We start from the raw sequence: 22,290 nt of genomic DNA, 5'->3' as shown, positions 1-22,290 counted from the left end.
TATCGTTTATGTCTTTGTTATTTAGTTTTTTTTTTATAAAAAAATATAATAAAGTTCTGAAATTTTAGGAGGGGGTCACGTGGCTCTCCAACCTCCCTGCTATTAAATATTAGAATAGATTGGAAGTGGGGACCAATACATGTCAAAAAAGGAAGGTATATCTTTTTTTAAAATACGATCGTTTAAAGAAAAATGTATTTCTTTTTAAAATACGAAGGGAGTATCATTTTCTGTTTCCAGTTTATTAGTTTGTTGTTGTTTCAGTTTTCAAAATCAACAGGATTACTATCAATATAATCATTTCAGGATTCACTCTAAATGATACTTAAGACTTACAAAATCAAAAAAATGAAAACTGGCGGTGATACCGAATGAGCCTTAATAACGTTAATTGATTTTTTTATAAAGGAAACACTGTCAATAATATAAAATTAGCAACTACAGAGATGAGATTTAAGCTAGTTGAGTTTGTGTGTTTCATGGACAAGCTAATTAATTGAATAACGGTTACTCTCATTGCTTTCTGTGTAGAATTAAGTTCAAATACAAAGATCGATGATTATGATGAATCTTGTAGTTAAGTCCATATTAATAAAAATTGAATAGAAGAATAAATTGTACGGAGTACTTATTATAGCTCTGTCAAAGTTTAATCAGACCAGAGGATCGATCAAGTCAAAACACCTTAGTGGCATTTAATTGCCAAATGCCTTTTCTTTACTAGTGTTGTTTTATAAAATAACTAGTTAGTGGCACGGACGGTACCCTGAGTGTTGCATATAATTTAAGTTTTTTTTTATTCATTTCAATTTCACTTATAAATTTCTATTGTATGCATTTAAAGAATAATATGAAGTTCATTATATATGCAGTTGAAAATAGAATTGGTTAATCAACAATCGATAGACTAAATTTTGAAGTATTGCGTAAAACTTTACTCCTATTAGATTTTATGTTTGATTTGCTAAAGGAAAACGAAATATTTTTTTTTCCTATTCTCTTCTCTATTAGTTTTTATGTTTGATCTAAATAATATTTTAGAAAATATACTATATATAATTTGATTAATAGATGAATAAAATGAAGAAAGCTTTTTTCTTTATCATAAATTGTTATTCAAGTACATAAATTGGGCATTAAAGTTTTATACATTCATAAGAATGACTTTTTTTACTTTAATAGTTTTAGAGTAATAAGCTGGATTGTTGGAGTGATGGATAAAACTTTGTGTAAACATACTAGAGGTCATGAGTTCAAGGATGAATATCAATATTTTTTTTGGAGCCATGTCACTTGTCAAGTCATCGCGACACATACAGAGATGACATTAATTGCCTTGGAGTTTTAATAGATAAGTAGATAGATAAGGCATTTATTGCCATCTGCCTTTTCTTTACTAGTGGTGTTAAAATAATAAAATACGTAAGTTTTGTCAAAGTTGGAGTGCTTCTAGCTTTGGAAGAGATAGAAACTTATTAGAATGAACATTTCCCTCTCTGTCCTTGTGAGTATTTCATTCATGAGTATTTCCAAATTAGAGTTGGTTGGCCCATTAACACACCAATGGCCCATTTGGAGGTTTCCAAATTAGAGTTGGTTGGCCCATTAACACACCAATGGCCCATTTGGAGGTTTTTCTTCTCTTTCTTGAACAGAAAGCTAGACTATGAAAGATTGAAAGGACTAGGGTAAACTCGATCCTTTCGGATGGTAGAGGAGAAAACATAATTACAAGAATCAAACAAATAAAGGATATTTGACTGATTATGGCCGTAATATTCTTGAAGTTGGTCGTGTCATTTGCCTCCTGATAATAGTGGTTGAAAGAAGATGATTTGAAATGGTGGAGATCTTCTCTACATCGACAAGAAATCTGAATCCGAAGTTCCGAACCGAGTCCGAAGGAAAAAATTCGATCTGAATCTGAGAAAAAAAAGTTTGAAGCCGAATCCGAATTGTCGGAGGATTTGAAGAATTAGGGGAGGGAGGAGAGAGAGAGTGTGATGTGCATGGAAGAAGACATGAATTTTTTTATGTCCTTTTGTGTATTCATCTCTTTCTTTTGGGTTTTTCTACATTGTATATTTGTAATTCATTGATTTCTACGTTGTACTCAGACATTTTAAATTTTACACATTGTACCCTTGTAGTTTCAAATTTAATCATTTTTATCCTTGCCGCCAACCCAATGTTAACAAGTTTCGTTAACGTTAGGTTGACAATAAATCTAAGGTTGATTATTCTACATTAACGTTAGGTTGACAACAAACATAAAGTTGATTATTCTACATTAACGTTGGATTGACAACAAACATAAGGTTGATTACGTAGTAATATAGAAAAACTTAAGTTTAATTAAAAAGCAACGGTTTTTAGAAGCGTTTGATTAACATTAAGGATAAGATTCACTATATTTTACAAGTAAATAGTTATAACGTGAAAGATTTTAAATGCATGATTACTATGTAGAAAACAAAGAAATACAGAGGTAAAGTACAATGTAGAAAATCCCCTCTTTTTTTGTAAGGTGGCGTTGGGAGGCAGCGACCTAGGTTTACAATTTTTGAGAAGATGTAGGGAATGGGGTGGCCTGCAGAAGGATATTGGCAGCGGCGGGTGGCGTACTGGTGGTGGGATGTTGGACATGGTGGTAGGGGAGGAAAAAGGGAGAAAATCGAGGCATATGCTTTGCACGTGGAGGTAAACACCAGAGAAAATCAAGTTAATATCGAAAAACCCAAGTCAATGCTAGAAACACCAAGTCAATGTTGAAACTTGACTAAATATCTTAGACAACAATCGAAATTTGATTTTAAGGTCTCAATATGCACCTTATAAAGGTCATTTGTAACAAAAATTTTATATTTTGTTTTATTTTTGTATGGTTTTTCTAGTCAAGTTGGTCATTATCATGTATTTTCGAATAAGTTTTGGGATGAAATTCTCACATAAATATGTTTTAAGATACAACATCCAAAAAAAATTAAAAATTTAAACTAGCTATCCCTATTCCCTAATTTTTAAGGAGTGGCAACAAGGCCAATGTAGCTTCTACACTCTTCTAGAGACTTCTGATCTCTCCCTTGACAAAAGAATAAGGTATTTGGGCACACCAACAAACAATTATCCACCAAACTAATACGGGTCGAATCGGGATCCAGCTTCATTAACGGGTCTGGTATCGGCCCGAACAAGAAATTCCCGCCCAATAACAACCTCTCAAACGGGGCGATTCCGGGTTCGGGCCAAACCGCTTTGAATGCATATAGGGTCGGTATCATACCCACCAACGTGTTGTTCTCTAACGCCAAAGCTGATAGCTTCGGCATCAGGCCCATGAAGCCCGGCAAAAGCCCGTGAAGCCCGTTATTACTCAGGTCAACCGCTATTAACATTGACTCAGTTCCGAGTCCACTCGGCACCTCGATTGAAGTGAGATTGTTGTTGGATAGAGAAATCTGTTGGAGACTCGGGTGAGTAAAGAAACTCGCCGGGACTGACCCACCGAGTTGATTATAACTCAGGTCTAAGACTTGTAAAAAGGGTAGATTACCTAAAATACCCTCTTGTAAACTTCCGACTAGATTGTTACTCCTCATTGATATCTCGACCAAGGAAGCCGGTAAATTCGCCGGAACTTCACCGGAGATGGAATTCTGGCTGCAATCGAGGAAGCTCAATGAACTGAGTCGACTCAGATCAGGGAACTCGCCACTGAGTTTATTCCCCTGGATTTCCAACCTATTTAATTTAACCAACCCAGAAAAACTCCCCGGGATGGGACCCACGAGGGCGTTATTATCCAGAGCAAGCACCTCTAAAGAAGCGAGTTGACCCAGCGAGTCAGGGATTAAACCAGAGAGCGAGTTACGAGAGAGGGTGAGTCGGGTTAGGCGAGTGAGGTTGGAGAATGAAGCCGGAATCGTGCCGGAGAAGTTGTTTCCGGTGAGGTCAAGCGAGCGAAGAAGAGGGAGGTTCCATGAAATGGAGGAGAGAGAACCTGAGTAGCCAACCTGGTCAAGAGCGAGTTCAGTAACTCGGGAGATATTTCCAGGTGAAACGACGTCGTCTTCTTCGCATGTGAAGCCACAAGTGAACTTATCAGAGAAGAGAGTATCACAAGGGTCGTAGGAGAAATCCCAGGAGCTGACGCATGAGCCGTGACTCAGTGAGTCAGGGGCGATTCCGAGTTTGAGTTGCTTCAAAACAAGAGTGTCTCCCCAGAAAGTTGTAGAAGCTCCATTGTTGAAGAAGGTTGAGATGATGATTAGAAGAAGAAGAAGAAGAAGGAAGATGAAATTAACAGGATGATTATCACCCATTTAATTTCTGTCTGTATACTGTTAAATTAATCGAAGATTTAGTGTTTGGATTCGGAAAATTGAAGGAAGAAATTGAAAGAGGTGGTAAAGTTTGGGAATAATGATGGTGGTGGAAAAAGGAAGGAGACAAAAGTGGGGATTGAATACTGGAACAGCATCACGGGTGTGTGTCAGAGAGGGCGTTGGAGAGAGAGAAAGAAGAGATGAATGAATGCCTGCTGAATGGGAAGGACGAGCTTACGTGTCAAATGGAGATGAAGTAGAGTGATGACACGTGTAATTTAGTCTAAGTTTTATTTGTTTATGTGAAATTTATTTGGATGAACTGAACTAACTTAAACGCATGAGCAATGTTGAGTTTATTTCATTTGTTATTACATGCTTTACTTTTAGAGTTAATTTGGATTCGAGGCGAGTTTTGGGTGGATATGTTTCAGTCTCCTCTCAATTGTTGTTGCGGAGGATCGAAAACGAGGTTCTTCCTACCAAGTTCAGCATCAATCATCACTAAGAGCAACTCCAATGGTGGGCTACAAGGTGATGTAGCTAAGTTTGCCACATCATATTTCTATCTACAATTAATTTAAGCTATAAACTTTCACATTGGTGGGCTACAATCTCTTGTAGCTCCCTGTAATATTTAATTCATATATTTCCCCTTTTATTTTTTGAGCTACCTGCCCAAAATAGCTACAATGTTTTAGTAGCTGCTGATGTCATTATTGCAACAATGGTGGGCTACATGCTCATATATTCTTTTTTTCGTAAGCAGGTCCATTTTCCAACCATTGAAGTTGCTCTAAAACAACAAACAATTGTATATAATGACTGTTAGCTTACCAAGTTTAGCCTCAATCACTATTCAACCAACAAGCATGAGCAATGGTGAGTTTATAGTTACTCACAACATTTTCTCTCCTCTTTATGAGTAAGTTAATCATTGTAGATGATGACTCTTAGCTTACCCATGGGATGGGTCGGGGCTCTAGTGATTGTTGGGTTACTGACATTCTCGGACCACGAGTCATGTTTCAATGGGAAACAAACATACTTTCATGTGGTGCAAGCTGACACTTGTCGCCTATTTTTGAACTTTTCTACCACTTTGAAATGGTGGGTAACCTCACCATTGAAGAATTTGTAATATGCTTGTCAATTTGCCCTATTTAATTAAACTTATATTTGTAAATTGTTCTTATAATTTGAGATCATATTTTTGGTGTTCTATTGAGATCCCAATAAAAAGTCCTACGGATAAGTTTGACCTCACCAAATACAATATATGAACTCCTTATATTATTTTCTCTCGAAGGTCATAACTTAAACAGAAAGTTAGATAGTTTATATGTAACTAAAATCAAAGATAGAAAGAATTCAACTTACATGCGGGACCTTGAATGATTAGCGAACCCTAAAGGTAAAGTCAATAGTTTGATGGGACCCGAAAGTGTAAGTTGGTACGTTTTAATAAAGTATTCCGCAAAATTAGGCTTGAATCAGATCGATTAGATAGTGTCATGCGTTAGGTCCCCACTCCTCTCAACCGTTTACAGGTCGACAACACAACAAAGCTGAGAATTCGAATTCCATAAAAGAAAAACACTTACTACTCCCTCATCTATCATCAATCACCAGTCACCATCATCATTACTTTCCAAACCCTATACTAGTTACTACTCTTCATCCCCTCAAAGCACCCTTGCATATATATCACCCTATCATACCCTATAGATAAGAATAAGATATCATAATCCCATCCAAAAGAATCACCTATTATTTGGTTTTCTGAATATCTTGATTATCATGGGGAGAGGAAAAGTGCAGCTAAAGAAGATAGACAACAAAGTTAACAGACAAGTAACTTTCTCCAAGAGGAAAACGGGGCTTGTGAAGAAAGCTCATGAAATCTCAGTCCTCTGTGATGCTGATGTTGCGCTCATCGTTTTCTCCCACCGAGGAAAACATTTTCAGTACTGCTCTGATACTTCGTAAGTAATCCGTTTTCATTTTTGAGTTGATTTACTATTAAAAATGCATTCAATATTTATATCGAGTAATTTACGGAGTTTCTATATTTGGGTTTTGGATATCTTAATTTTGTGATATAGGGTTTTGGTTAGAGTATAATACTAATTTTGGAGCTTCAACCATCAGCTTAAATTTTTGGTTGAGTTGGTCATTTGACATTTTTTTGTGTACTACGATTAACTTATACTAAAACCTAACTTTTATGTAAGAAAATTTTATTATTATTTGAATTTTATATAAAATGGATGTACAGAATAATCCGTTAGCAGACCTAACCATTTTCATTATCCAATGTTTAACCATGATAATAAAAGATTTTCTTGCATGAAAGTTTGCTTTTATTCCTAATATACTCTCCTACGGACTAATTGGTTTTTTTTTTAGTTTCTTTGTGATTTATCATCCAATTTTTTGATAAATCATGAGTAAGTCGATCATAAGGTAAAATTGATACCTATTTCTTACAGCAGGGTAATTTAACATCTACTCTTTTAGCAATCAAAATAAAAACTATTAGAGTAATTTTCGAATGAATTAAATTAGATTGGAGAAACTTTATACCAATTCATTACAGAATTTGTATCTTAACGACGACCTAATTACGACGGGTTGAAAATTCCGTCACAAAAGCATTTTGCGACGGGGCTTACAACTTAACAAAGACGGGAAAAACCGTCACAAATGTCTTTTACGACGGGTTAACGACGAGATTTTCCATTAACGACGGCTCCCTTTTATGACGGGTTCACCACAGAAAATCCCGTCATTAATCAACGATTATTGGCCTTTAATCCTTGAAAAAAAAAATTGTACTGATTTTAGGTAACTTGAAAAAAAAAATTGAACTTTAATCCTTGAAAAAAAATGCTACAACGTTATTACTATAAATCAAACATTAGATAGTTATTATTATTGGCTTTAATTATTGCCGAGTTTTATTTTAATCAATTTCTTGTAGATCCAAAATGCTACTTAATTCAAATGATAGTGTTTGCCAAAGAAAGTGGGGATGACTTTTAGTTTTTTGAGTAAATTTTGAAAAAATCTAGCATGTAAAAATTTGATCGTACTACTCCGTACAATAATAATACGTAGTATTACACAATGTACAAAGACAGTGTTTGTTAAAGTAATGAGGATGACAACTTTTAGTCTTTGGAGTAAAATTTGGCATAATCTACCCCATGAAATTTTGAAAGAACTACAATAACAACAAGTAGTATTACACAATGTACAAAGATAGTGTTTGTTAGTGATTAGCCTATTAAAATTTGAAAGTTCTATAATATAATAATAAAAATATGTGGTATTACACAATATACAAAGAGTTTTTTTGTCATAAAATGATAGATGATGACTTTTAGTGTTTGGAGTAAAATTTGACTAGATCTAGCATGTGAAAATTTGAAAATACTACTTCGTATTCGTATTGTGTAATTCTTCCTCCATTCTTATTTATATGACACAATTGAATTTTTAACACTATTCACACAAGTTCATTTGACTTCTTTTGTTATTTATACATAGGAAAAAACATAGTCGTGTGGGGTCTTATTAGATTTGTTTCAATAAATATTTTTTAAATAACAACTTTTTATTAGTGTATGAAATCGTGCATTGACAAACGTGCCTAAACAATTGCGTCATTTAAAAAAAACAGAGGAAGTACCACATATTATTATTACAGAACTTTCTAGCATGTGAAAGTTTGTAATACCAACTCCGTTCCTGAAATTTTTCAAGCTTTATGTTTTAATCCGTTCTCGAAAGTTCTTTACACTCTATTTTATTTCATTTTTAGCATATAAATTTTACATTTATACCCTCGTTTGACCCATTACAACATACAACTAACAATATTTTATTGGGTGATGATAAAGGTCGCAAGTTGCGACAATATTTACTTGTCGCAATCTTACGTGTCGGAGTTTAATTGCTACACATAGGCACCACGTAAGATATGCGTCATCAGTTTTTTTTTTTTTTTTTTACTATTAATGCAATATTATTACTAAGAAAATAGTTAAATAAGGCAGTAGATATAAAGAAGGAAACAAAGTATAATATTAAGATTTTTCTACTTTTTTTCAAACATGTATAATAAGTTATATAAGTTAAATATTTTAGTTTCCAATTTAATTCATGACACATAAGCATGTCATGTCATCATTGTGACACGACTTAAAGGTCGTATGTTGCGACCTTTATCATTTTCGTATTTTATTATGTGATTACACCGTAACTTACTCACTCACAATATTTTAATATTATTTTTCATCAATTCACATTATTGTACTCCCTTTGTTCCTTTTTGTTCTTCCCGGTTGGGAAATGGTGTGGGAATTAAGAAAATGGAATCTTGTAATGATTGAGTGTAATAGTAATGATTGAATGTAAGAGAAAGTAATAAAGTAGTAAAGGAAAGTAATAAAAAATTGAAGGAGAGAGAAGATATTTTTCATAAAGTAATAAAAAAATCATAAAAGTGTGGTTGGGTGGGTGAATAAGGAAATGTGAATGAATTAAATAAGAGATGGTGGAGAATTTTATGGTAAAAAGTAATGTCCAAAAAAGAAACGGGAAGAACATATAGGAACGCCCGAAATAGAAACGGTAAGAACAAAAAGGATTGGAGGGAGTACAATTTATAGCCACTCATTTTTCCATTTATTACCCTACCATCACATGTTCTCCAAACTTCCTTAATTACCGTGTAAATAGTAAGCCTAAAGATCATTTAGAAACAGAGGTAATATATTCTATATTCGTATCACACAATGTACAAAGATAGTGTTTGTTAAAGTGATGCAGCATGGTAGCTTTTAGTGTTTGGAGTAAAATTGACAAAATATAGCCTGTAAAAATTTGAAAGTAGTACAATAATAATACGTAGTATTACATAATGTACAAAGATAGTGTTTGCTAAAGTAATGGTACGGTGGATGATAGTACTCGCTTTTAGTGTTGGGAGTAAAATTTGACATTGTGAAATTGTGGAAGTACTACAATAAAATAACGTAGTGTTACACAATTAACAAAGATAATGTTTGTCATAATAAAGTAGTACAATAATAATAGGTAATATCACACAATGTATAAATATAGTGTTTGGCATAATAATGATGGATGATGACTTTGTTTCTACATTTTAAAAGAATAAAAGACAAAGTTAATTACCATCCACCATTATTATGACAAATATCATCTTTGTACATTGTGTAATACTACATACTTATTGTGGGTGTAAACAAAGCGTGAACACTACGAGAATTTGTATCTTTAACGACAATCTAATTACGACGGGTTAAAATATCCGTCGCAAAAGGATTTTGCGACGGGGCTAACAACCAAACAAAGATGAGAATAACCGTCGAAAATGTCTTTTACGACGGGTTAACGAAGGGATTTTTCATTAACGACGACCCCCTTTTATGACGGGTTCTCGAGAGAAAATCCCGTCATTAATCTTGACCTTTGGCGACGGGATTTCCCGTCGTTAATGGTACAATTTTTGTACTGGAACAAAGGGCAGATAAATTAATACTCGAAAGATCGAAACTGGGTAAAAATGTGTAAATATTATAGGGAAAAGTCAGGGTAAAATGATATTCCATAAATTGTAGGGAGATTAATTGTTTTGGAAGGAAAAAAAAATAGAGTAGCAAAATGATGGTCAAAAGGTCTTGCATGTACACCAACATAATTTTTACCCAGTTTTCTCTAACTTTTACCCAATTTTCTCTAATTTTTATATTATTAAAAAATAAGTTGATAGATAAACATTTTAAAGGGTTTTTGAAGAATAAGTTGATGGATTATATTATTAGTGATTTTGAAGAATAAGTTGATAGATTACATTATTAAAAAATAAGTTGATAGATTACATTATTAGTGATTTTGAAGAAATATTTTTTATTAAAATGAAAAAAAAATTATCAGTAAAAAATAGATAACTTTTACGTATATAAGGGTAACTTTTAAGCATTTTACATTAACTTTAACTTTAATGTACAGTATTTATCGTACAACCCATGTAAATAAGAATTTGTGAATCCTGGTTGATTTCTATTTTAGACTACTTAACATCAAATTTGTACTTGTGTTTTCATTTCCAAATTATTTAACACTACGCAGTTACTAATTTGTAATGTAAATAATATATATTTTGTTTCCCAAAATTTAGAATGGAGAAAATCTTAGAAAGGTATGAGAGGTACTGTTATGCAGAGAAGCGGCTACATCCTACTAATGATACAGACATACAGGTACGTATACTACGTACTTCGTACTACATACCGTACGTTGATTGTTCTTATTGTATACGGTATACATACGTAGTACGAAGTATATACTCGTATATTTTATGCGAATTAATTAAGTTGATGTTTTGGTGAATGTTTATGTGGAATAAATATAATATAGGTAAATTGGACCATCGATTTTGCACACTTGAAGGCCAAAGCTGAGCTTCTTCACAAGAATCACAGGTATAGACGACCGTATTCCGTATTTGTACCGTTGTACGGGAAGTACATACTCATCTGTATTTGTACACGTTCCCGGTGCCCTAGCTTGATCATGAAAATCTCTTACTCTTTTTTTTTTTTCGTAAAAAAAAACTCTTACTTATTATGCCCCCGTTTCATTAAGTATTCTTTACGCTTTTAAAAATATGTCAAATAATTAAAATTTTAACCATAACTTTTCCAGCGCGTCTCCTGTGAGACCAGTCACACCATCAACTTGATGGTGTGACGAGCGCGAAACCAATAGTGTACCTCCCCTAAAACTATATAAAAAAAAGTAACAGATCTAAACTATAGAAGTAACATACCTAAACTAAAAAAGTACCTCCTCTAAAATTATATATAAAAAAAAGTAACATGTCTAAACTATAGAAGTAACATACCTAAACTAAAAATGTACCTCCCCTAAAACTATTCCGTATAAAAAAAAAAGTAACATGTCTAAACTATAGAAGTAACATACTTAAACTAAAAAAGTACATCATCTAAAATTATATAAAAAAAAGTAACATGTCTAAACTATAGAAGTAACATACCTAAACTAAAAAAACACCTCCTCTAAAATTATTATATAAAAAAAAGTAACATGTCTAAACTATAGAAGTAACATACCTAAACTAAGAAGGTATCTCCCCTAAAACTAATCTGTATAAAAAAAGTGACATGTATAAACTATAGAAGTAACATACCTAAACTAAAAAAAGTACTTCCTCTAAAATTATATATAAAAAAAGTAACATGTCTAAACTATAGAAGTAATATACCTAAACTAAGAAGGTATCTCCCCTAAAACTAATCTGTATAAAAAAAGTGACATGTATAAACTATAGAAGTAACATACCTAAACTAAAAAAAGTACTTCCTCTAAAATTATATATAAAAAAAAGTAACATGTCTAAACTATAGAAGTAACATACCTAAACTAAGAAGGTATCTCTCCTAAAACTACTCCGTATAAAAAAAAGTAACATGTATAAACTATAGAAGTAACATACCTAAACTAAAAAAAGTACTTCCTCTAAAATTATATAAAAAAAAAGTAACATGTCTAAACTATAGAAGTAACATACCTAAATTCGCAAGTGTGAACTGGTCTCACCATCAGTTGATGGTGAGGACAGTCTCATATAAGAATTTGGGTAACTTCTCACTATTATATCTATACAAAATTATCACCTTGTTAGATTCAACTCAAAATGTATTTTATAAATATCAACTTTTTATAATTTTTTGTCATTCAGAATCTAATATATATATAAATGAGGCATTTTTGCCGAAATATTAATTAGAGCGCCACATAGGATTACTAACGGTTTCGGCCAATGAAAAATAAGATTTCTAATTTATTTTTGAATTAAAAAAATTGAGTGCCACGTAGATAATTAATTAGATGACACATGGATATTTTAATTAATTACTAATATATACAACTCCATCCAAAATCAAACACTCAAATAATTAAAAAAAATATCTAAAATAAATTCATCCAAAATCAAACACTAATATAAAATAGAATTTAATCCAAAATCAAACAGTAAGCCAATATTAGAGCGTCACGTAAGAAATCTAATGGTTTTGGCCAATGAAAAATAAGATTTCAAAATTATTTTTGAGTTATACAAAATCAAACATTAATCCAATATTTGAGAGCCACGTAGGAGATTTAATCTAATTGTTTTGGCCAACGAAAAATAAAATTCAAAAAATCGAGTGCTACGTAGATAAACAATTAGGTGCCACTTAGATATTTATACTAATTAATTACTAGTATTACACATACAACTTCATCCAAAATCAAACACTTTGATAATTAAAAAATAAATCTAAAATGAAATTCAATCCAAAATCAAAAACTAATATAATCTATTATATAAATATAGTAGTTTGGTATGCATTAGAGTTTTAATTTAACTTAAGAATTTAATAAAATCAAAACTAGTTAATTATATTAACGGTTAAATATTTCACCGAAATCTGTACAAGTAGTAAGTGAAAAGATTTTTTAAAGCGGATATAGTATATTTTCCTATATATAATAAGTTAATTTTGCATGCAAAATGGATCAGGCATTACATGGGACAAGATTTGGGGTTACTCAATAACAAAGAAATCCAAAGTTTAGAGTTACAACTTGATACTGCTATCAAATCTATTCGAGCCAGGAAGGTAATTTTTGTTTTTATTTTATTTTAGCTTACTTTAAAAATAAAAATAACACATTATGATTAAATGATTAGTCATAACACACTAAATTTTAATTTAATTTTGTTTCAACTCATCCATGTCAGAACCATCTGATGCATGAATCCATCTGCGAGCTCCAGAAGAAGGTACATTTCTTATCTCTTTAGCTTATTTTCACTTATTCAAGTTATTCTACGTTTGATTACAAGTTCGGCTAAGTTCAAATAATATAAGTTTATGGATAATAAGTTAATTTAGAAAGGTAGTCCTAGCTAGTTATTAATTATCGAAAATGATAAAGGTTGCAACATGCGACCTTTAAGCCGTGTTACAATGATGACATGACATGCTTACGTGTCATGATTTAAATTGGAAACTAAAATATTTAACTTATATAACCTATTATACATGTTTCAAGAAAATTGTAGGAAAATCTTAATATTCTAATTTGTTTCCTTCTTTATCTCGAATACCTTATTTACATATTTTCATAGTAAAAATATTATATTGATGGTAAAATAATCTGATGATGCATAACATACGTGGCGCCTATGTGTACCAATTAAATTTCGACATGCAAAATTGCGATAAATAAATATTGTCGCAACTTGCTACCTTTATTATCACTCATTAATTATATGCAATTGTGTTTGCAGGAGAAGGCAATGTTGGAGCACAACAATGTTCTGGCAAAGGAGGTACTTTACTAATTAGAATGATTCAGTCACAATTATAAACTAATTAAGTTGCATGGAAGTTTTATTTGATCATCGTAAAAAACAATGGGGTATGGATTGCAGATAAAGGAGAGGGAAAGAAATATGGCGGAGGTGCAACAAATGCAGCTGCCATCGTCGCAACAACATCTAGGTCAAGGTCATCCTGATGCGTCAAATTTCCTACTTTCCCAGGCCTCCACCTCTTACTATTGATTCTTATCCACCAGGTAACTAATTTCTACCTCTTACTATTCATTCATACCGACCAGGTAACTAATTTGTACGGAGTAGTAAGTAATTAATATTAGACGGTGTGATTAATTGGTTACTAATTACTCCCTCTGTTTTTTTTTATGGTTACACTTAGCTTTTCACGGTCTACAATGCATACGTCTAACATCACTTTATCCAACTACGTATGAATTTTTTTTTTTAATAAAAGTTGATATTTTGAAAAGACATATCGATATGAATCAATCAAACAATATCTCATGCATATTATTTTTATATTTGTAAATTGTAATAGCGGAAATTTACGGTCAAAGTTTATAAAGTTTATTACGTATGATTTTTTTTTTTTAATAAAAAGTGATATTTTGAAAATACATATCGGTGTGAATCAATCAAACAATATCTCATGCATATTATTTTGATATTTGTAAATGGTGACAGCGGAAATTTACGGTCAAAGTTTATAAAGTTTGACTATAAAATTTAAAGTGTAACCATCATAAGAAAAACGGAAAAGTAATAATATTCATCATATATGCAATGCAGAGATGCATACCCAGAAGATCGAACTGGGTGGAAAATGAAGAAGGGAGGAATGATCTATCTTAAAATAGATCGAACTCAATATACCCGTACGTGTTAATTATGAGTTATTTGTAACATATTATTACGAAGTATTATTATTATTATTATTATTATTATTATTATTATTATTATTATTATTATTTTTATTATTATTATTATTATTTCTAGACAACTAGCTTGCGAGGACCTGAAAAACACCGATCGATTTAATAATTAATGTGGTTGTAGGTGTTTTAATTTGTTATAAATCCCATATGTAATATACTTTTATGTCATGCTTGTTTTTATTAATTTAGTTAATTTGGAGTGTGACGCAGTCGGAATTACCAAAGAAAAGCAAGGGCTAATCTTTAGAACGAACGAACAGATTTACGAGCGATAAATCTGTAAAACTCTGGAATTCACCAGAAAAGAGATAAACTTTCAGAATTTATTATCAAAAGAATAGTTGATTTCTATTGACGAAAGTAAAGTGTTTAAATAGTAACGCAAACCCTAATACGAAAACGGAATTAAAAAACAAAAACAGAAAATAATTAACCTGCAGTTTTCGAGCCCTAAACGAACTCGGATGGCTTAAAAAGCCCATCAATCATGGCATAGCCGTGTGTTGAACTCGTTGGCCCGTTTCCTTTCCGAAAACATATTCTATTAAGCAATCGGACACCGGAGGGCCGACTAGTAGAAATCATTTCAACAATTTTCGACGATTTGCTTCTTTGTCGAATCGTGCAGCCATCCTTCCTACGTCAGAGTGATGGTGGGACACCAAAGTAGAATTGGGATGCTAAAGTTGGTGTTTTGCAATCCGACATTCAATTGGGATGCTAAAGTCGGTATTTTACTTGAAAAAAAAAGAGATGGTATATATATATGCTCGAGTACGATTAAGCAGTGGCGGAGCCCGGATTTCACGGATGGTGGGTCACCATTCTACGCCGCTCACCATACAATCATAAATCAATGTTTTTTTTTTTTTTTTAAATAATACTTAAAAAAAAATTCCAAAAGTAACAAGTATTAATAATTCCTAAATCAACAAATTACTAATTCAACTATTTAAATATCAAAATCAACAAATTCCTAATTCCTCAACAATTCAATTCAACTCAACAATTCAATTACATGAAAATGAGAGACTATGAAATGTCTAGATCCTCAATTATATTTTGACGAAGTACATTTAACTTATACTAACAGTTTCTGTTCATTGTTTTTGAAAGAAGTGTGTGGAGATATTAATTAATGATCGATGATTAATTTCGGCATCATGGGGCTCCATATTCTGGTATGTTCTTTTGATTACACCTAATGATTAGGGCATGTTTAGCCATAGAATAGTGTACTGAGAGGGTAATAAAATTCAAACAAAAGAAAATGAAAACGAATATAAGTAGTTATAACTTATAAGGAAGGATGAGGAGAGTTCAAGAAGGGGGAACTATTGCCTTCAATTTGGGGTTACAGTTATACATATACTCTAAATTCAATTCAATTCATAATTCCTCAACAATTCAATTCAACTCAACAATTCAACAATTCCTCAACAATTCAATTCAATTCAACAATTCAATTCCTCACAAATTCGATTCCTAATTCCTCAACAATTCAATTCAATTCAACATTTCAATTACTCACAAATTCCCAAATATCACAATTCACAAACAATATGTAATAATGTAAATATCACAAATTCCCAAATTATAAACATATTATAATTCACAAATCACAATTCAATTATTATCAACAGTTTAAAATTTATATGTCTAATAATTAAAACTTTAATGTTTAATAATTAAATTTACACAATTATACAATTTATACCTCAAGTCGGCTGCTCCTCCTCTTCCTCGGACCCTTGCTGCGTCGATGCTCGGCAGCTCGGCTAGTCGGCTGCTCCTCCTTTTCGTCGGACCCTCAGTGCTCGACACTGCCTCGAATCCTCGATGCTCCCGACTGCTCGGCTGCTCGCTGCTCGAGTGCTCAGTTCCTCTAATCCTCTTCCCCGCGAGTCCGCGACCACGGTGACTCGGTTGAGACGTTGAGTCGGTTCTGCTGCGGACCTGGTGGCTGGTGGGCCGGCGGTTGCGGCCTGCGTCGAAGAGAGAGGGAGAAGGTTTTTAGGTTTTGTCTTTTGGTTTCACACTTTCTGCGTTCCAGACTTCCAGAGAGAGAGTGTGGTTTTTTGGTTTTCAAATTTTTTTTTTTAAAATATTAGTGGGTCACGTGACCTAGGATGCCCAAGCCTAGGTCCGCCACTGCGATTAAGATGTGATCCTGCATGCTTGAGTTTGGATTGAACCTAGTTAATTCAACACCAATTGCCTGTTAGTTCAGTGGTGATTGAGGCTGAACTTGGTAGGCAATACCCCGTGTTCGATCCCCCGCAACAACAATTGGGAGGGGACTGGAACATATCCACTCAGAACTCGCCGCGAATCCGGATTATCCCTATGGGTGAACCGGGTGGTACACCAAAAAAAAAAACTAGTTAATTCAACTCGTGGATAATGGACAATGGTGCACAATAAGTACGGTGCAACAAAAGAACATATGTACAATTGTACAAGCAAAAGAACATGACACATGTGACAAAAGTACATGCGATATACTATTTCACTTTTTTTGTTACTCCTATAAAATAATATACGAAGTATTATTTTACATTTTTATCTAAAATATAAATAATAAATATATTCATGATAATTTTACTTAGGGTAATTCGGTAATGTTATTTTAACTAGATATTCATATTCTTAATGTGCACCATTGCACCATAGTCGACCTTCTAAATTGCATAGTTAATTGGTTCATCAACCCAAAATCCTTCCACCATTAATACATCTTCGTCTGATCTCCTTGTGCAACGAGACAAAGATGTTAGAATAATGCATTGAATTAGTCAAGCCCCTTACTGCAACGCCCTAGCACGGGGATCTGTCTAGAGAGTACTATATAAACTCCCTAGGTCATAACCTAGTTGTATTCTGTAATCTGTGCTCCTCAAGATCAACAAAACTTTCCCCCCTCTGCTTGTGGACGTAGCTAACACAATGTTAGTGAACCACGTTAAATCTCCGCGTTCTTTATTACATTATTTAATCTTTATTTGCATCCGTTTTAACAAAGGAAAATTGGTTCTCCTTGTTACCTTGTACCGTGAGACATGAAAAATCGTGTAGCAGAGCATGAAAAATCGTGTGGCAAAGCTCGGTTCTCCTTGTGCCATGAAATACGTGTTAAAATAGATTTAAGCTTGGTTTTATTGTCGTTACAATTGCAAGAGGGTGATATAACAAGACATCAAAAATTATCCCCGTAATATTAATCTACTCTGGCAGTTACCTACTACTCGACCGCTAACAATTATCCACCTGCATAAGGTTGTTAATAACATTCAACCAACGATTTTACCAAATACTAGACCTGATCAAACAGCGGGCCAAATCGGGTTCGGGCCAGGCCTAGGCATAAAAAAGCAGCCCGCAATGTCGGGCAGGGTCGGGCCAAAAATTTGTGCCCAAATCCTATATTTTCAGGTCAAAAATACCGGGCTTTTCATGCCATTTTCGGACAGGGCCAAATTTATAACTAAAAAGTATAGTTTTGTATTCCAAAACCCGCCCAAAAAAATTAAATTTTCGGGTCGAATCGGACCTGGGCCGGAAAATTACGTCCAAACCACAAAAAATCAGGTGTGTTGGGCCGGGCCGACGGGACGGGCTCGTCTTGATCAGGTGTACCAAATACCCACTCTCCTACGCATGTTATTAAACGAAAAGCAAGTCAAACAACCAATACAAACCAATACAATTATACAAACAATAAATTGATAACACCAACTAATCGTAAAAAAAAAAACACCAAGATTTCATCAACATCTGTACGGAGTAGAAGTAACCTAGCAGATCATCCATGTCACAGCAGACCATCGGACATCAGATAAGACAGATCAAGCAAAGCAACCGCAGGAAGTACCTATTGAAAGTACCACAAGTCCTCAAGAACCGCACAGACCCTCAGGTCTGCGGGGAAACGACCTGCTAGACGACAACATAGATACGTCGTTAAGCAAAAGGACAAACAACAAGTACATCACTAGCGTACACGCGGCAACATCTGAATAGGCCAAAGTACTGAATAGTACGCCTATAAATACTGCCGTCCCCATTCATTTGCGGACACGTTCAATACAAGTACAATTCTTAACCCTCTCTACTTTCTCTCTCTAGAACATTATCTCATTTGCTGACTTAGGCATCGTAGGGGGTTTCCTCGGTTAAACCCCGAGGTTAGCTTACGTTCGTTCTGTCTGACATGGCAGCATCACCAAGCAGGACTCCCCCAGTTCCACACCCGGAACAACATCAATCACAAATTCTAAACCGAAGATATCACCAGAAATATAAATTATGTATTGAGATAATATTATCGTATCAACAATTTCTGGAAGAATGAATTGAGTCTAAATAAAATAAAATTAGTCCAAACAATGAGTTTTCAATTGGGAGAATTGTTAAAATCCTTCAAAAGCTGATCATAAGCGTCGAGCTCCTCATAGTAAATATCCCACACGCATCTAACACACCCACTGCCACAACAATCGCCGGCCTCCGGCTTCTCCGGCGGCGGAGGCAATTCCTTTTTCTCTTTCTCCTTCTCTTTCGCCGCCGTCTTCTCCGCCGCAAGCGGAAGCGGAAGCGGATTCTGCTTCTCACTCCTCTCGGCTTCCTGAGTGTCAGCCATCGATGATTTTCGAGCGAAGATGAAGTCTGGTTTTAAGATCTGTAAATTACTATTCCGATGATGATGATGATGACGATGATGATGGTGGTTTAATAGCAGATTGAAACCTCTTAACCTGAACATGCGCAGGTGGATGATCGACACGGCGTCGTTTTGAGGGTTTTTTGTACAGAGATGCGAAGGGAAGGAGGAGAGGAGGAGGTTTTGGTTGAATTTTAATGGCGTGAGCATTTTTTTGATGATTTCTTGAGCCACTTGTTAGTTGGGGACAATGGAGGACAGTTGGCGGTGGCCTATTTGGTAATTGACTCTTTTTTTTTATAAAAAAAATACAGATTATAAATAGGCAAATTTATTAAAAAAGACCTTTTATAACGCAAATTTTGCGAGAAAAGACCTTATATAATTTTTTTTGTGAAATCACACCTTAATGTAAATTTTTTTTGTGAGAAATGACCTTATATAATTTTTTTTTGTGAAATTACACCTTAATGTAATTTTTTTTGCGAAAGACAACCAAAAGTAAATTTCCGACATTGACTGAGTTTTTTCGGCCATTGACTTGCACGTGAGAAGCACGTGTGACTTTATTTTACTAATCACACCCAATTTTCCTTCAAAATTCTAAGCTTCAAAACCTGAAGTTGAAAAAAAAAATTCGAAATAAAATCAAGTTTGAAAATTCAAGACTCGGGAAAATCAATGTCTTTAGCCAACGTAAGCCACACTTGCTGCTAATGTGCAAGTCAATGGCCGGAAAAGCTCAGTCAATGCCGGAAACTACCCTTAGGTCCTTTCTCGCAAAAAAAATTACTTTAAGGTGTGTTTTCACAAAAAAAAAATTATATAAGGCCCTTTCTCGCAAAATTTGAGTTATAAAAGGTCCTTTTTGGCAAATTTGCCTTATAAATATTTGACCATAAAGTATAACTGTAGTTTAAAACGGGTGTAAAGTTATGCTAAAATACTTAAAAATTATCTGATACTTCCTCCGTCTTTTAATACTCGCAACGTTTGTTAGTTTCACGCATGTCAATGCACAACTTTGATCATTTATATCTTAAATTCTCTTTATGCAAAAATTATAAAAAGTTGATATTTTGAAAATACACATTGAGACGAATCTAACAAGATCCCACATGACTATATGAATAGTGACAAAAGTCTAAACGTTGCGAGTATTAAAAGACGGAGGAAGTATAATATAAACGTAGTTTATTTTTCAGTGATAATTTTATTTTTAAAAAATAAAAATTATCTCTTCAAAATTTATCGGTAACTCATCAAAAAATTATCTAATCAAAACTTACTTTATAGTATAAAAAAATTTAATCAAAAAATGTTAAAAGTTACTTTGATGCACAATAAATTTATTGTGCGTCGTACCGATTGCGTGCAAGACCTATTGACTCAAGAGACCATCTTAATTCAAAGTTTGAAAATCCAAAAACGAAACAAGGAAAAGAGCAAAAGATGTTTAATGTCATTGTATAGCGCAATTTAGAAGGTGGACCATGGTGCACATAGAGCATGATGCACCTTAAGAACATTAGTGTATAATTAAAAGAACATATGGTTACGTAAAAAGAACATCGACATATATTTTTTTATATTTTTAATAAATTGTGATTTTTTATAACAAAAAAGTAAAACATTATATTGCATGTTCTTTGGTCGTAGTGTCATGTTCTTTTGGTGCACATGGTGTACCATGCTCTATGTGCACCATGCTCTATGTGCACCATGGTCCATAGTCCACGGATTGCCTAGTATAGCAATACGATTATAAATTCTATCTTGTATCGGGGGTGCTCCTTTGATGCACGTAGCTTTTGGCGCCCTAGGTATAAGATATATATTTATGTGATGGCGTGATATTTATGCTCCTAAAATAAGTTGTTAAGAAGTATACGAGATAAGAAATAGGGAAAAGAGAGAAGCATGATCTGGTAATGCCTCTAGCTCTACGTGTCCTAGAGATCTAACGAACATTTATGTAATAGTGTGAATGTGTGTGATTGCTCCTAAAAATGATTTCAAGCTCTTTGTGCTTAAAGGAGACGCAGTTGGCCAATTGTGACACAACTTGGTAGTTCTTCTTAACGCTGTCTAGACACACCTCACATGGCTCACACTTATGCTTAGAACCTGAAACATCTAAGGGTCGTCACTAGCTTTTTTAGTGATGATTTTTTTTTGTTTTCTCTTTTTTCATTAGGGTAGTAGGATTTCATCTACACTATGAACAAATCGAGAAGTTGACAAGACTCATTGACTCAATCTCTTGTCTGGTCGTCTAGGGTACCACCTCCAAAACTTTACCAATTAATTAACTTTTTTTTAGAATATAAGATCAGTCTACAAGAAAAAGAGAAATTAGTCATATTCTAAATGATGCAACGTTGAACTTGCTCCGTCCTCCACCGTCGATTAGGGTCATCTGGCACGCAAAGGTGCTTGATGCACTCGAAATTGCTCCACTTTTTTTAAATGATGTATATGTCAAATATTTATCCTAACGAAAACTTTTGGAGAGCGTCCATCAGAAATTCCCTTACCGCAAGTTGTTAACCACGACTTTGAGTCCGTAAAGAAGGAAAGGGAGGTAATAGAACGAGACAAAAGCCCAATCTTTATACTTCCTCCGTTCCGGAAATATCGCACCATGGTTGACTTTTACTCATTTAACCACTACTTTGACTCTTAATATTTCAAATCATGTGCAAGTAAAAATTAAAAAAAAATTAATATTTAAAAAATATATATCGATACAAATCTAACATGACCACACATGACTAAAATTTCCTTTCATACTGTGAGGGGGTCGAAAAAGCACGAGGCTAATGCGTGACCTCGTCCCTCGTGGGTGTGACGATTCTTTTTATTCAATCAAGTGTAATTGGATTTCCTGTGAGTTTACACCCAATTGACTAGTAATATAGGAGTCGC

General features: G+C 33.7%; 3 protein-coding genes across 3 annotated transcripts; 1 reads left to right on the top strand and 2 right to left on the bottom strand.

The window, feature by feature from the left end:
• Positions 1 to 2,914: 2,914 nt before the first annotated feature.
• On the bottom strand, positions 2,915 to 4,629 carry LOC110777993 (LRR receptor-like serine/threonine-protein kinase SIK1). Its single transcript, XM_021982558.2, has one exon. The coding sequence runs from the start codon at positions 4,320 to 4,322 to the stop codon at positions 3,021 to 3,023; it is 1,302 nt and encodes a 433-aa protein (XP_021838250.1). The 5' UTR covers positions 4,323 to 4,629; the 3' UTR covers positions 2,915 to 3,020.
• Positions 4,630 to 5,961: 1,332 nt separating this feature from the next.
• LOC110777992 (truncated transcription factor CAULIFLOWER A-like) lies at positions 5,962 to 14,870 on the top strand. Its single transcript, XM_056841009.1, has 8 exons — positions 5,962 to 6,310; positions 10,534 to 10,615; positions 10,773 to 10,837; positions 12,943 to 13,042; positions 13,165 to 13,206; positions 13,717 to 13,758; positions 13,861 to 14,006; positions 14,557 to 14,870. The coding sequence occupies exons 1-7, from the start codon at positions 6,126 to 6,128 to the stop codon at positions 13,990 to 13,992; spliced, it is 648 nt and encodes a 215-aa protein (XP_056696987.1). The 5' UTR covers positions 5,962 to 6,125; the 3' UTR covers positions 13,993 to 14,006; positions 14,557 to 14,870.
• Positions 14,871 to 18,989: 4,119 nt separating this feature from the next.
• On the bottom strand, positions 18,990 to 19,618 carry LOC130470594 (uncharacterized). Its single transcript, XM_056841010.1, has one exon. It carries the CDS (start codon positions 19,570 to 19,572, stop codon positions 19,096 to 19,098), a length of 477 nt encoding a protein of 158 aa, XP_056696988.1. The 5' UTR covers positions 19,573 to 19,618; the 3' UTR covers positions 18,990 to 19,095.
• Positions 19,619 to 22,290: the final 2,672 nt, after the last annotated feature.

The sequence above is a fragment of the Spinacia oleracea genome, chromosome 3 (genome assembly GCF_020520425.1).
Source record: "Spinacia oleracea cultivar Varoflay chromosome 3, BTI_SOV_V1, whole genome shotgun sequence".
In the NCBI taxonomy this organism is placed as follows: Eukaryota; Viridiplantae; Streptophyta; class Magnoliopsida; order Caryophyllales; family Amaranthaceae; genus Spinacia; species Spinacia oleracea.
This window is presented reverse-complemented; position numbering and strand designations above follow the sequence as displayed.